Raw genomic sequence first — 10,831 nt, forward strand, 5'->3', positions numbered from 1 at the left:
CCAGCCTCAGGTCCCCGGAAGGCGAGCTCCGCCCCACTACCCCCAGCCCTTTTCCAAGATGGCGGTGGCTGCTCTTTCCTGGCGCTTAGGGCGGCGGTGGAGGGGGATATGAAAGAAGGCCAGGTATTGGGGATTGGTGGCGCCGAGAAAGGGGACCTGGGCCCAGGTTCGAGGTGGGGAGCGGAGGGCGAAGAAGCCCATAAGGTCGGAGGGGCGGGGGGGGGGGGGGTAGCGCGGGGCTGGGGGATGGAGAGGACGGAGGCGGGGGCGTCCTCAGCTGTTCCCAGGCAGACGGGAGCCCGCAGGGGTCATGGAGGGGAAGAGGAGCGTGCGTTGCGGAGGCGGCGGGGGGGGGAGGGGGAGGCTCGCGGTCTGCCCGGGACGCCACCGCGCCCTGGGTCCGCCCCCTCCAGGTGAGCTGGCGCTTTCTCCCGGATGCTGGGGCGCCGGGCCCCCATCCTCCTACCCCCACCCCGCACCTCTCTTCCCCTAGATGGCTCCCCATCTCGAACCTCCGTGTGGGTCGGAGTGAGAGTCGTCCCCACTGCTCTAGCGTAGCGGGCTCCCGGGGCTGCCGATCAGTCTCCGGCTCCCAGGTGGCACCTGCCAAGCTGGGGAGGAGGAGGGAGAGGGGCAGGAGGAGGAGGGGAAGCTGATGTTGCTCTGCCCCTTTGGGCCCTTCCCTTCTAGGGCTCTGGTTGTGCCACGTCCCCAACCCCCTCCTTCCAGCTGGGCACTTTCCCTAAGGGCATAAGTTCATCAAATGGGCACCCCAAGTCCTTGGTTCCAAAACTGGTGCTCTGTTGGGGATGGGGGAAGTATTTGGGAGCTCTTCCCCAGGTCCCAACCTAAAGGCTGAGATTGGCTTCTAGGGAAACCCCGACTCAAATTTCCTAAGGCATCCAGGATCTCTCTTGACCCCCTCCCCCCAATCTACCTTTCGCTACATACACCTCCTGGAAAACAGGCTTCTCTTAACTACAAGAACTGGCTCCCAGTCCAGTATCATCCCTCCCTCCCCGCTCTGGGAATCTTATTTCCTTAATCCTAAAGGAAGCTAAAGACCTGTGTTTTTTCTTTTCCTGAGCAGAGTCTGGTTGTCCCTTAGGATCCTAATGTAATAATAGTTCACATTTATATAGTACTTTCAGGCCTCCTTACAACAACTCTGTGAAGTAGGTAGGGTCAGTATTATTATTCCCATATTACAAGTCAGGAAACTGAGGCTCTAAGTAAAGTGACTTGCTCAGGGTCATACAGGTAGTAATCATCTGAGCTTGGATTTGAAGTCAGGTCTAACTCCAAGTCCATTGTTCATTTTAGGACACCAAACTGTCTCTCTACAAATGGAGAGAACTTCCCTTTCTCCTCTTTCCAACATTCCCAACTTTAGATGATGCCTCACAGACCTACCCCTCCAGAGCCCCCTGGACCCCCTACTTCCCTTCAAGCGACAGCCTGAGTCCAGGTGAGTTCTTTCCTCTCCATCAAAATGTCAGTGACTCTTCTCTCTTAAGTTGTCTGGAATTGACTTTATGACATACTCAGTAGGGATGGTGGTCTGGTTCTGTCCTTACTTGGGTTTTCCCTGCTCACCTTTGCTCCCATCCCTGTTATTCTGACCACCTCTTTCTGCCTGCTGTGTCCTCTTCCTTTCTGTCCTGACTGTCCTGAGCCTGTTTCTCTGCTTCTTGTCCCCCAGACACTGACGTTTTCTCCGTTACTTTCACCTTGACCCACCTGGTTTCCCCAGCTTTCCCCTGCCTTTGCCCCTCTTTACCTCTTCTCAGACTCCATGTCTTTCTGCCCATTTCTAGTCACACTTCAGGATGTTTCGTCGGATTCTAGATCGGCCTTGCACCCTGGCCTTGCTTGTCGGCTCCCAGCTGGCTGTCATGATGTACCTGTCCCTTGGTGGTTTCCGTAGCCTTGGTGCCCTGTTTGGTCGAGACCCAGGCCCCACCTTCGATTATTCACGACCCCACGATGTCTATACCAACCTCAGCCGCCTGCCTGGTGCCCCTCCTGCCCCGGGGGCTCCTGTGGCTCCAGAGGCTTTGCCCTACTGCCCTGAGCGCTCTCCCCTCCTAGGTGAGCTGAGAGGGAAGACGGCACAGAGTCGAGCAAAGGGCACTGTGGAGTGGGAGGAAGCATGTTTGACTAGCATGGAGAAATGGCTCTGGGGGCATGACCTATAAAGATGAGGTCCAATAGGAGATCTGAGGGTGGCCTGGGAATCTAGTCCTGGTTAGACTCATTGTGTTCCATTTCCTGCTCTTTCTCACCTCTTGGGTTTACCATGTCCCCAGCCCTAGAAAGTTTTCCCCTCACAGGTAATCCTGAGTCTGTAGGTCTCAGTATTTGTCCAGTTACGTACCTGCTTTCATACTTGCTGTCACGACCAGCTATACCTTTGGTCAGAGAGGAAAATTTTGTAAGTGAGGAAATCAGAAATTAGAAGAAACTTCTAGGTTCAAGGGCCAAACTCTCAACTTGATGAACATCTGTCCTGTGGTGCCAGAGATTCCAGAACCTTTCTGGAATTTTAGGCCCGAAGCCAGATGAGGTGTCAGCTTCCCTGACCTTACTATTCCTCCCCCAACAGTGGGTCCTGTGTCAGTGTCCTTTAGCCCTGTGCCGTCAATGGCACAGATTTTGGAGAGAAACCCTCGGGTAGAGCTAGGGGGCCGTTACCATCCAGGGGACTGTGAGCCTCGATCTCGAACCGCCATCATTGTGCCACATCGGGCTCGGGAGCCCCATCTCCGTCTGCTCCTCTACCACCTGCATCCTTTTCTACAACGTCAGCAGCTCGCCTATGGCATCTATGTCATCCACCAGGTACCCTCCCCCATACTTGCTATAGGCAACATTTAATAGGACATCACAGCTTTATTTCTGTTTTGCATTTATTTTTATTTGTGTATTTATTTGAGAGGCAGTGTCATGTAGTGGTTAGAGACTATGCCTTGAATTTTTCTGATACATCAGTGACTGGGTAACCCTACAAACATCCCTTAACCTCTTAGGACCCCCCAAGAAACTTTCTGAAACTCTAAACTGACAAATAGTTGTATATCTGCATTGGTAGTGTGAGTTCCCTACACTGTCAAATAGTGTCTGCCAGCTGGGGGCAGCTAGGTGGCACAGTGCCCGGCCTGAAGTCAGGAAAGACTAATCTTGAGTTCAAATTTGGCCTCAGACACCTTTCTGGCTGTGTGAACCTGGGCAAGTCATTTAACACTGTTTGCCTTAGTTTCCACATCTGTAAAATGAGCTGGAGAAGGAAATGGCAAAACATTCCAGTATCTTTGCCAAGAGAACCCCAGATGAGGTCACAAAGAGTCAGACATGACTGAAAAATAACTGAACAAATAACAATGTGTGCAGTATGCCAGTACTTCTTTTCTTTTACCAAATTGTAGTCAATATGTATACAGTACCCCTAGTTCTACTTTATATTTCATATTAGGGCAATTAAATTTAATCAGATAAAACTCCCAGAGGGGAGAATAAAGCAGTACTTCTCGATGTCCACTACTGGCCCATTTCATTTATCACCCTTCCTAGGGTAATTATAATCCTTTCATTGGCCCTCCTTTGTTCTATTTTCCCTCCGTCCAAAACCATTCCCAATGAGGCCTTTCCATTGTTTCTTAGGCTGGAAACGGAACATTTAACAGGGCAAAGCTTCTGAATGTGGGGGTTCGGGAGGCCCTTCGTGATGAAGAGTGGGACTGCCTGTTTCTGCATGATGTGGACTTGCTGCCGGAAAACGATCACAATCTTTATGTCTGTGACCCTGGGGGGCCCAGACATGTTGCTGTTGCCATGAACAAGTTTGGATATAGGTATGTGTTTTAATGCTGACTGGGGATTTGGAGAGGAGGAGGTCTAGAAGCAACAGAGATACCAGTGCTGTGGATTGGGGTAGGGACCCAGGGGAGGAGAAAAATAGATTTGGTTGGACAAAGGATGTTTTCTCTTAGTGCTTTATGAGTGTCTCTGCTTTCTTCTAGCCTCCCATACCCCCAGTACTTTGGGGGGGTCTCAGCTCTTACTCCAGATCAGTACCTGAAGATGAATGGCTTCCCCAACGAGTATTGGGGTTGGGGCGGAGAAGATGACGATATTGCCACCAGGTCAGATTGGCTGTGACCCTCTGGACATCCCTAAGACCACCATCACCCACCCCGAGTTGGCTAGCCTCTTTTTTGTTTTGGTGAGGCAGTTGAGGTTAAGTAACTTGCCCAGAGTCATACAGCTAGTGAGTGTTATGTGTCTGAGGCTGGATTTGAACTCAGGTCCTCCTGACTACAGGCCCAGTGCTCTTTCCACTGCTCCACCTAGCTGCCCCCCTACCTAGACTCTTTTTGTCACCTGTCCCCACTTGCCCTCCCCCAGTTCATTCCCTATGACTCCCTCTGGGCCTGGTGTCCCACTGTGTTTCTTCACCACCTTTTTCTGCTCTTCGTGTCCCCAGTTCTGGCTGGCTTTGAACCACATCCCTCTGGAGCTAGAGAGGGACCCTCAAGGTCATTTAGTCTAGCCCTCTTGCTTTTTGCTAAGATAAGCTGTGTTTGGAAAACTCCAAAGATGGACATTCTAAAGGGGTTTTATTATTGAAAAGGTGTTACAGTTTTATTTACAAAGGGGCCATATTGCTTGTTTTAAAAGTCACGTTGTTATCCTGACTCCTAGCCTTTGCTGTCATCTGTCTCCTTGTCACATGTAGTTTGAGAGTATTAGTGATTATGTGCTCCCTGCCCTGGATTCATATCTCCTCCCTGCCACCTGTCAGACAATTGACAAAGTTCAGAGTTCAGAATTCTGTCACTGTTTTATTAAATAGTCACCCTTGCTGTACCCTTGAACTTGAAGGAATTCCCTTATCTGGGTCACCAGTCAGGACATGCCTCATAGTGCTAAAATTTAGGCCCTCTGATTGGTTCTTTAATTCCTGGGTTTTTGCTTTTCTTTTCCAGCCTAGGATTCACAGCTGCCATTTTTCAGGCATCAAGGGCAACTTCTGGTTTCTGAGAGCCTTTTAGAGATGAGGGCAAGGGGTTGAACAATACCTGCCAGTCCCATAGAGTTAGCGTCTGTGGAGCCTCGATCATTTTCTTCCCTCTTATTCATTCAGAACACATGCTCCTTTTTCTAGTTTTCTGGTCATGATCATAGGTTTATCTTTTTTAAAAAGGTTTCAGTTACCTGTTATAAGTATTCCTTCTCCTTCGCCTGTTCTCCCATTCCCAGATGTCTCTTCTCCCTGTTCCCAGACCTATATAAACTGGCGAGGCAGCTAGGTGATGCCGTAGATAAGAGTGCCTGGAGTCAGGAAAACCTGAGCTCAAACCCAGCCTCAGACACTTACTAGCTGGGTGACCCTGGGCAAGTCACTTAACCGTTTGCCTTAGTTTCCTCATCTGTAAAATGGGTTGAAGAAGGAAATGGCAAACCACTCAAGTATCTCTGCCAAGAAAATCCCAAATGGGGTCATAGAGTCAGACAGGACTGAAAAAAAGGACTGAACAACCATATAGGTTGGCAGCTCTACACTCTGCTAAAACCATGTTCTCCACTAGGGTTCGTCTAGCTGGGATGAAGATCTCTCGACCACCCATCTCTGTGGGACACTACAAGATGGTGAAACACCGAGGAGATAAGGGAAATGAAGAAAACCCCCACAGGTAGGGACTGAGGGTTAGAGGTTTGAAGAAATTTCAGCTTGGTACTTTCTTCCCATTATCCTTCAGGATCTTAGCTCTATAATTTCTGACCCCCAGGTTTGACCTCTTGATCCGGACACAACGCTCATGGACGCAGGATGGAATGAACTCGCTGACATACAGACTACTGGCTCGAGAATTGGGCCCACTTTATACCAATATTACAGCAGACATTGGGGTTGATCCCCGTGGCCCTCGGTCCCCCTCAGGTCCCAAATTCCCACCTGGTTCCTCTCAGGCCTTTCGTCACGAAATGCTACAGCGCCGGCCCCCAGCACGGCCTGGTCCTCTGCCTCCTGCCAACCACACTGGTTCCCACTGACCCCTCTTCTCATTTGAGATTAGAGGGAATGTGTCCTCTCCTGGTCCCCTTTCACTGCTGCCTAAGGGGGTTCCTCTGCTGTGTTGGAGCTGGGCTCCTGCAGCCCTGGAGGACCCTACTTCTGAGTCCCCCAAGATAGGGCACATGACTGTGATTCCCGGACGTGTTATACATAACGCTGACTCTCCACCTCTGTGGGAGTACCCTGCCACTAGGGTAGGAGTAGGTTTGGGCCCTAGGGTTCTCCTACTCCCTCCTTACCCTCCCACCCCCAAAAGAGGGCTCAGGTATGACCCTCCTCCCTGGGCCCCTGTGAATATTTATTTTATTTATGGCCCCTGGGGGAATGTGTCAGTTGGGGAAGGCATGATCCTTCCCCTTCGGGATTCTCTTGTGGGGTGTTTCTCCCCACCAGGTCGGTCTGGGAACCCTGGGATTTTTATATATTTTCTAATAAAGGACTCTGTCGTGTCTCTCCTTTGCCCCTGTCTTCTCTAACTCATTTACCTAGGCTTTGGACCTGTCTTTCCCAAAGGCCTGGCCTCTCTTTGGCAAGGACAGGAAATTCATTATAAGAAAAACAAGCAGCTACTGTCCAATTAGAGCAATTTTATTAGTCTTGACTGGAGTCCCTGGCCTGCAGAGATAAGAAAAAAGGCTCTAGGTCAAAGGTCAGGATCAGTGCTCAAGACATGAGCTGCAGCCCGTCGCCCACTCTCAATGCAGTCATTGACTGAAACACCTTCATAAGATGCTCCGGCTAGAGTCAGAGGCAATTGATGGTTGGCTAGAAATTGGGCAGCTGCTTCTGGAAAAGATTTGGGAAATATCACAGTTGAATTTTTACTTCTTGACCCTTCATCACTGTGTGTCTCTCCCTCCGCTCACAACTTACCTAGTCTCTGCCAGTGGCCTAAGGTATATTGGGGAATGCAGCTCTGAGGAGAGAAGATCAAGAGGTTAGGGCTGGCTTCCTAGCCTTCTCCCCTTTAGCCCTCTCCCCTAACTTACCTTATGTAGGCTGACCAGGCTTTGAGTTGGTGGCTTTTTTAGCCCCAACTGTGTGGCAACTGCTTCCTGGGCTTCTTGTTGGAATAGCTCCTCAGGTAACTTCTGCCCCCCATCCTGCAGTGCTTGCAGCCAAGCTCCCCCCAGCATCACCTGGCATCAGATATAACATTAAGCAGCCTTTATCCCCCATTCTCCAACATAATAAGATCTCTTTAATCACAGAATCATGACTTTGGGTAAGTTTTTTGTTTGTTCTTAAAAAAATCATTCCCTCTTTATAGATGTCAAGTCTGAACTGAATTAACCACAACGAGTAAGCAGCAGAGGTGGGGACTAGTTCACATCTTTCCGACACCTTTTGCTGCCTGATAGCCCCCAGTAAGGATACTTTCTCACCGTTATTCTAACGCTGGAAGGGCTCCCATCCTGTTCAGGGAAGGCAACAGAATCATATACAATTCCCAGGACACCAGGATCTTCAGAAGATGGAACCAGGTGTCCAAAACCCTGGGGAAGGGGCAAGTATGTCAGTGAGGCAGGGTCTCAGACATGCCCATGTTTCCTTATTCCAAAGTTCCTCCTCTGTTCCCTTTTACCTGGACAGGCAGGTGAACCCCCTGATACTGCAGATTCACCACAGCCACAGATACGGCACGAATAGGGGCCAGGGCTTGGGCCAGAGGTGCTGCTTCAGAGGGAAGCAATTCACTTAACACTGGAGGGAGAGAGACACATGGTCATTTGGCACCTTCCTCTAGGGAAGGACTCCTGGCGACCAGTCCCTGCAGGGAAGGATAAAAGGAGAGGTGACAAAAAGCTGACTGCTTAGTCCCACCCCTAGAGAGAGTGGAGAATGCTGCCCCACCACCACCCGGGGGGACACCCTCTCACCCCACTACCTGCAGCAGGGACAGCACTAATGATGTGATCAGCCTCCAGGCTGCTATCTCCCAGAGACACCTGAGAGAGACAGAGACGGGGAAACAGATGGAAGTGGATCAGAGGCATAACTCAAATTCTGGGGGACGGAGAAAGGCCTGTACGCTATGGCAATGTCCTTCCTACACATTCATCTTCCCTCACAAATGTAATGTTTTCATGTTCACAGTCATCAACCTGCACTGCAAAGAGGAGGGATGCCCCTCACCCAAACTCCTGGTGGAAACTGGGAAGGCCTGATGCTGTCACAAGCACCAGAGTACATCAGTGTTGGGCAGTCAGTTACGAGGGGTTCATAGTTTAGGGATCAGGGAAAGAGATAGCTAAGTTGAGGTCAGTAGGGAACACAACATTCTTGGTCCTACTACTTAGTCCACTAACAACAGTGGCAGACCCAATGAGAAACAGATACAGCCAGACAGCCCTGAGGGGCAGGTTATCTCCAGAACCACTTTTACCTGCCATCGACCAGAGTGGAAACTGAGTCCACAAACTGCCTGACCCGTTAGAACAGTGACTCCTTGATGAATCAGGCGGGTGCCCAAGGCCTGAGGCAGCATCTCCAGCCCTCCCCGGAGAGACCACTGGCTCCAACGCTCAGCTCTGGCCTGACTAATCAGAGGTGAATCTAGCTGGCGGCTCTGCCCTAGAGGAGTTAGGAAATAGATGTCACAGTTTTTCCCCAGATCCACCAATCATCCCCTCAGGGCTGCCCTTCCTCACCTGCACCCAGCAGTAACCCCAACAGAACAGATCGATGAGTCTGTTCAGCCCGAAAGAGACTGGGAAAACAGGATCGGATACTGAGAACTCTACTGTCTCCTGCAAATACTCCTCTACAAAGACTGTCCATGGCGATGGAAGCCACCTTCAGAAAAAGACAGGAATGGAAAAGATGTCAGGCCTTTGGCTCTCCCAGGCTTTGCATCCTTGCCTTTCCTCAATGACAGCTTTCTTCCTGAACTGGAGGACTGGGAAAGTTTTAGATTTTGGTGCCCTATGGGAAAGGTGTGCAGTGAAGGTGAGCAGTGTGGGAAATGTTCCCAAAGGATGTCAATGGTGAACCTGGGTGCAAGACGGTGGGGATTATATCCTGGTATCGGGTTTTGAAAAGAGAATTTAAGGGAGCTCTATAGCGGACTTGCCTCTGGTCCCAGGCGCCTCTCTGCAAAACTGTGCACAGTCTCGTCAGGTTCCATGCTCCGAGGAGCAGTCAGTTCCCTAAGCCCAGTCCAGAACAGGGGCTTGGTGAAAGGCGGGGCTGGGAGGAACAGTCCCCTGTTTTCCAAGAGAAGAAAGAGTCCAGGATGAGGAAGGGTCAGCTGGAAAGGCTCCTCGACCCCAGAGTATTATTTCTACATCAAGGGTTTGTTATAACCAGGATAACTGTTATAAGAGAAATCAAGGAATTTGAGGCTAAAGAAGTGTCCTTGAAACAGGAAATGAGGAGGGTGGGTGAGTACAGAGGGTAATAGAGTAGGCAAAAACAGTTTCTCAATAGAAGGGCCAGAACTAAGGTATTTAAGGTAAGATAAAACCTACCTGAGGCCAGTAGGCAGAGGGTGCAAGGTTCCCCCGACATACAAGAAGCGGTTTTGTGCAGCAGGATGGTTCCCGGGAACTGGCAAAATCGCAGAGTCCAAGCCAAGCTCCGACACCTGCCCTCAACAAACCCCACCCACGCAAGAATAAGAAAAATTAAAAGAAGAAAAGGAGTCGGAGGTATTGCATGGGCTGGGGGTCGTCTTAAAGGTAATCTTCCTTTCACTTGATCACAAAGGAAAATCCCTCTCCCCCTCCCACGGTTTACGCCCCCTCACCATGAGCAAGGTCCTGGCTCCTAACTCTCCAGCTGGACGAATTCCTCGGGGTCCAAGTTCAAAGACAGCTCCATCCTCCCCTCGGACTGACCGAATCCAGCCGCCGAGGCGTTGGCTGGCTTCGATCAAGATCACCTAGGGGAAAAGGGTGGGAGAGGCCCACGGCCACCAGACTCGGCTCCCCACTCATGGGCAGCCCGCGCCGGGGTGCAAGACCCACTGATGTCAAAGTTGGGGTTCATTGGCGGGCGCCAAGCTTGCGTTTTTTGAAAGAACGGAGTGGGGTCGGAAAAGACTGGCCGGGGCAGGGCACTCACCTTGGGAGGCCAAGGGGCCCGGCTCAAGTGGTAACAGGCGGCCAAGCCGCTGATGCCGCCGCCCAGCACGGCCACGGTCCCGGGCATCAGAAAGCCTGAGTGGGGGAGAGGAGGCGGCCGCTGCAGAGTGGGCTCCGCTGCCCCCCGCCCCCTGGGCACGTGGGCAGCCGGCCACACGTGGGGCCCTCCGGCCGGCAGCGAACGAACGACTCTTTCCCACCAGGACCTCGCCGGGCTGGACCCGCCCCTGGACCCCCGGGAACCCCGCAATCCAAGACTCACCTGGAGAAGCCGGGAGACAGAATGAGCAAGGGCAAGGGGAGGTGGAAAACGGGGGTCGTTGGGTTCTGGAGACCCCGCCCCCAAGCCGCTGGCCGGCAGAGGAGATAAGGGCCGCGCCCCGCGCTATCTGACCCTGCCGAATCCAGGGAGGCCAGAGCGAGGAGTCAGGCCCCAGGAGGGCGGGCCCCGACCTCCTCCCATGGCGAGAGGCCTCCTTCAGAGGCCAGGCCGCCCCCTGCTCCGCAAAACCCTGGCAGTCCCTTCTGGCTCGCCGTCCACTTACTCTCGGGAGGCTCGCTCCGGGGCGCGGTACTTTCGTGGGTTCCGATTGGCGGGGCCAGAAACCCCTCCGTAGGCTGTACCAATAAAGACGCTGAGTCACCGGGCCGCTTCCATAGGGGGCGGGGC

General features: G+C 52.0%; 2 protein-coding genes across 4 annotated transcripts; one reads left to right on the forward strand and one right to left on the reverse strand.

The window, feature by feature from the left end:
• Positions 1 to 3: 3 nt before the first annotated feature.
• Positions 4 to 6,527, forward strand: B4GALT3 (beta-1,4-galactosyltransferase 3). 2 transcript variants are annotated; one of them, XM_020972052.2, is made up of 8 exons: positions 20 to 123; positions 1,394 to 1,468; positions 1,818 to 2,091; positions 2,606 to 2,841; positions 3,661 to 3,851; positions 4,020 to 4,142; positions 5,589 to 5,693; positions 5,790 to 6,527. In XM_020972052.2, the coding sequence occupies exons 3-8, from the start codon at positions 1,830 to 1,832 to the stop codon at positions 6,052 to 6,054; spliced, it is 1,182 nt and encodes a 393-aa protein (XP_020827711.1). In that variant the 5' UTR covers positions 20 to 123; positions 1,394 to 1,468; positions 1,818 to 1,829; the 3' UTR covers positions 6,055 to 6,527. The 2 variants fall into 2 exon arrangements, with proteins under 2 accessions (XP_020827712.1, XP_020827711.1); XM_020972053.2 differs by lacking the exon at positions 1,818 to 2,091 and having other exon boundaries at positions 4 to 123; positions 1,324 to 1,468.
• A 116-nt stretch (positions 6,528 to 6,643) lies between these two features.
• On the reverse strand, positions 6,644 to 10,811 carry PPOX (protoporphyrinogen oxidase). Of its 2 annotated transcripts, none has more exons than XM_020972016.2 (13): positions 10,707 to 10,811; positions 10,142 to 10,236; positions 9,825 to 9,959; positions 9,547 to 9,662; positions 9,150 to 9,282; positions 8,728 to 8,872; positions 8,463 to 8,650; positions 7,965 to 8,025; positions 7,662 to 7,780; positions 7,462 to 7,572; positions 7,066 to 7,215; positions 6,950 to 6,992; positions 6,644 to 6,862 (listed from the first exon to the last, which is right to left on the reverse strand). In XM_020972016.2, exons 2-13 carry the CDS (start codon positions 10,226 to 10,228, stop codon positions 6,720 to 6,722), a joined length of 1,431 nt encoding a protein of 476 aa, XP_020827675.1. In that variant the 5' UTR covers positions 10,229 to 10,236; positions 10,707 to 10,811; the 3' UTR covers positions 6,644 to 6,719. The 2 variants fall into 2 exon arrangements, with proteins under 2 accessions (XP_020827675.1, XP_020827674.1); XM_020972015.2 differs by lacking the exon at positions 10,707 to 10,811 and adding an exon at positions 10,424 to 10,700.
• Between the last annotated feature and the right edge of the window lie 20 nt (positions 10,812 to 10,831).

Source organism: Phascolarctos cinereus, unplaced genomic scaffold (genome assembly GCF_003287225.1).
Source record: "Phascolarctos cinereus isolate Bilbo 61053 unplaced genomic scaffold, phaCin_HiC Scaffold_5;HRSCAF=322, whole genome shotgun sequence".
Lineage (NCBI taxonomy): Eukaryota > Metazoa > Chordata > Mammalia > Diprotodontia > Phascolarctidae > Phascolarctos > Phascolarctos cinereus.

What these genes read in the sequence shown, in the direction of transcription:
- B4GALT3 (XM_020972052.2), top strand. Translation starts at nt 1,830, where the DNA reads ATGTTTCGTCGGATTCTAGATCGGCCTTGCACCCTGGCCTTGCTTGTC. An exon ending in TGAGCGCTCTCCCCTCCTAG is followed by an intron (nt 2,092 to 2,605) that starts GTGAGCTGAGAG and finishes CTCCCCCAACAG; the next exon opens with TGGGTCCTGTGTCAGTGTCC. An exon ending in GATGACGATATTGCCACCAG is followed by an intron (nt 4,143 to 5,588) that starts GTCAGATTGGCT and finishes GTTCTCCACTAG; the next exon opens with GGTTCGTCTAGCTGGGATGA.
- PPOX (XM_020972016.2), bottom strand. Translation starts at nt 10,228, where the DNA reads ATGCCCGGGACCGTGGCCGTGCTGGGCGGCGGCATCAGCGGCTTGGCC. An exon ending in GAGCCAGGACCTTGCTCATG is followed by an intron (nt 9,663 to 9,824) that starts GTGAGGGGGCGT and finishes TGTTGAGGGCAG; the next exon opens with GTGTCGGAGCTTGGCTTGGA. An exon ending in TCCACTCTGGTCGATGGCAG is followed by an intron (nt 8,026 to 8,462) that starts GTAAAAGTGGTT and finishes TGTCTCTCTCAG; the next exon opens with GTGTCTCTGGGAGATAGCAG.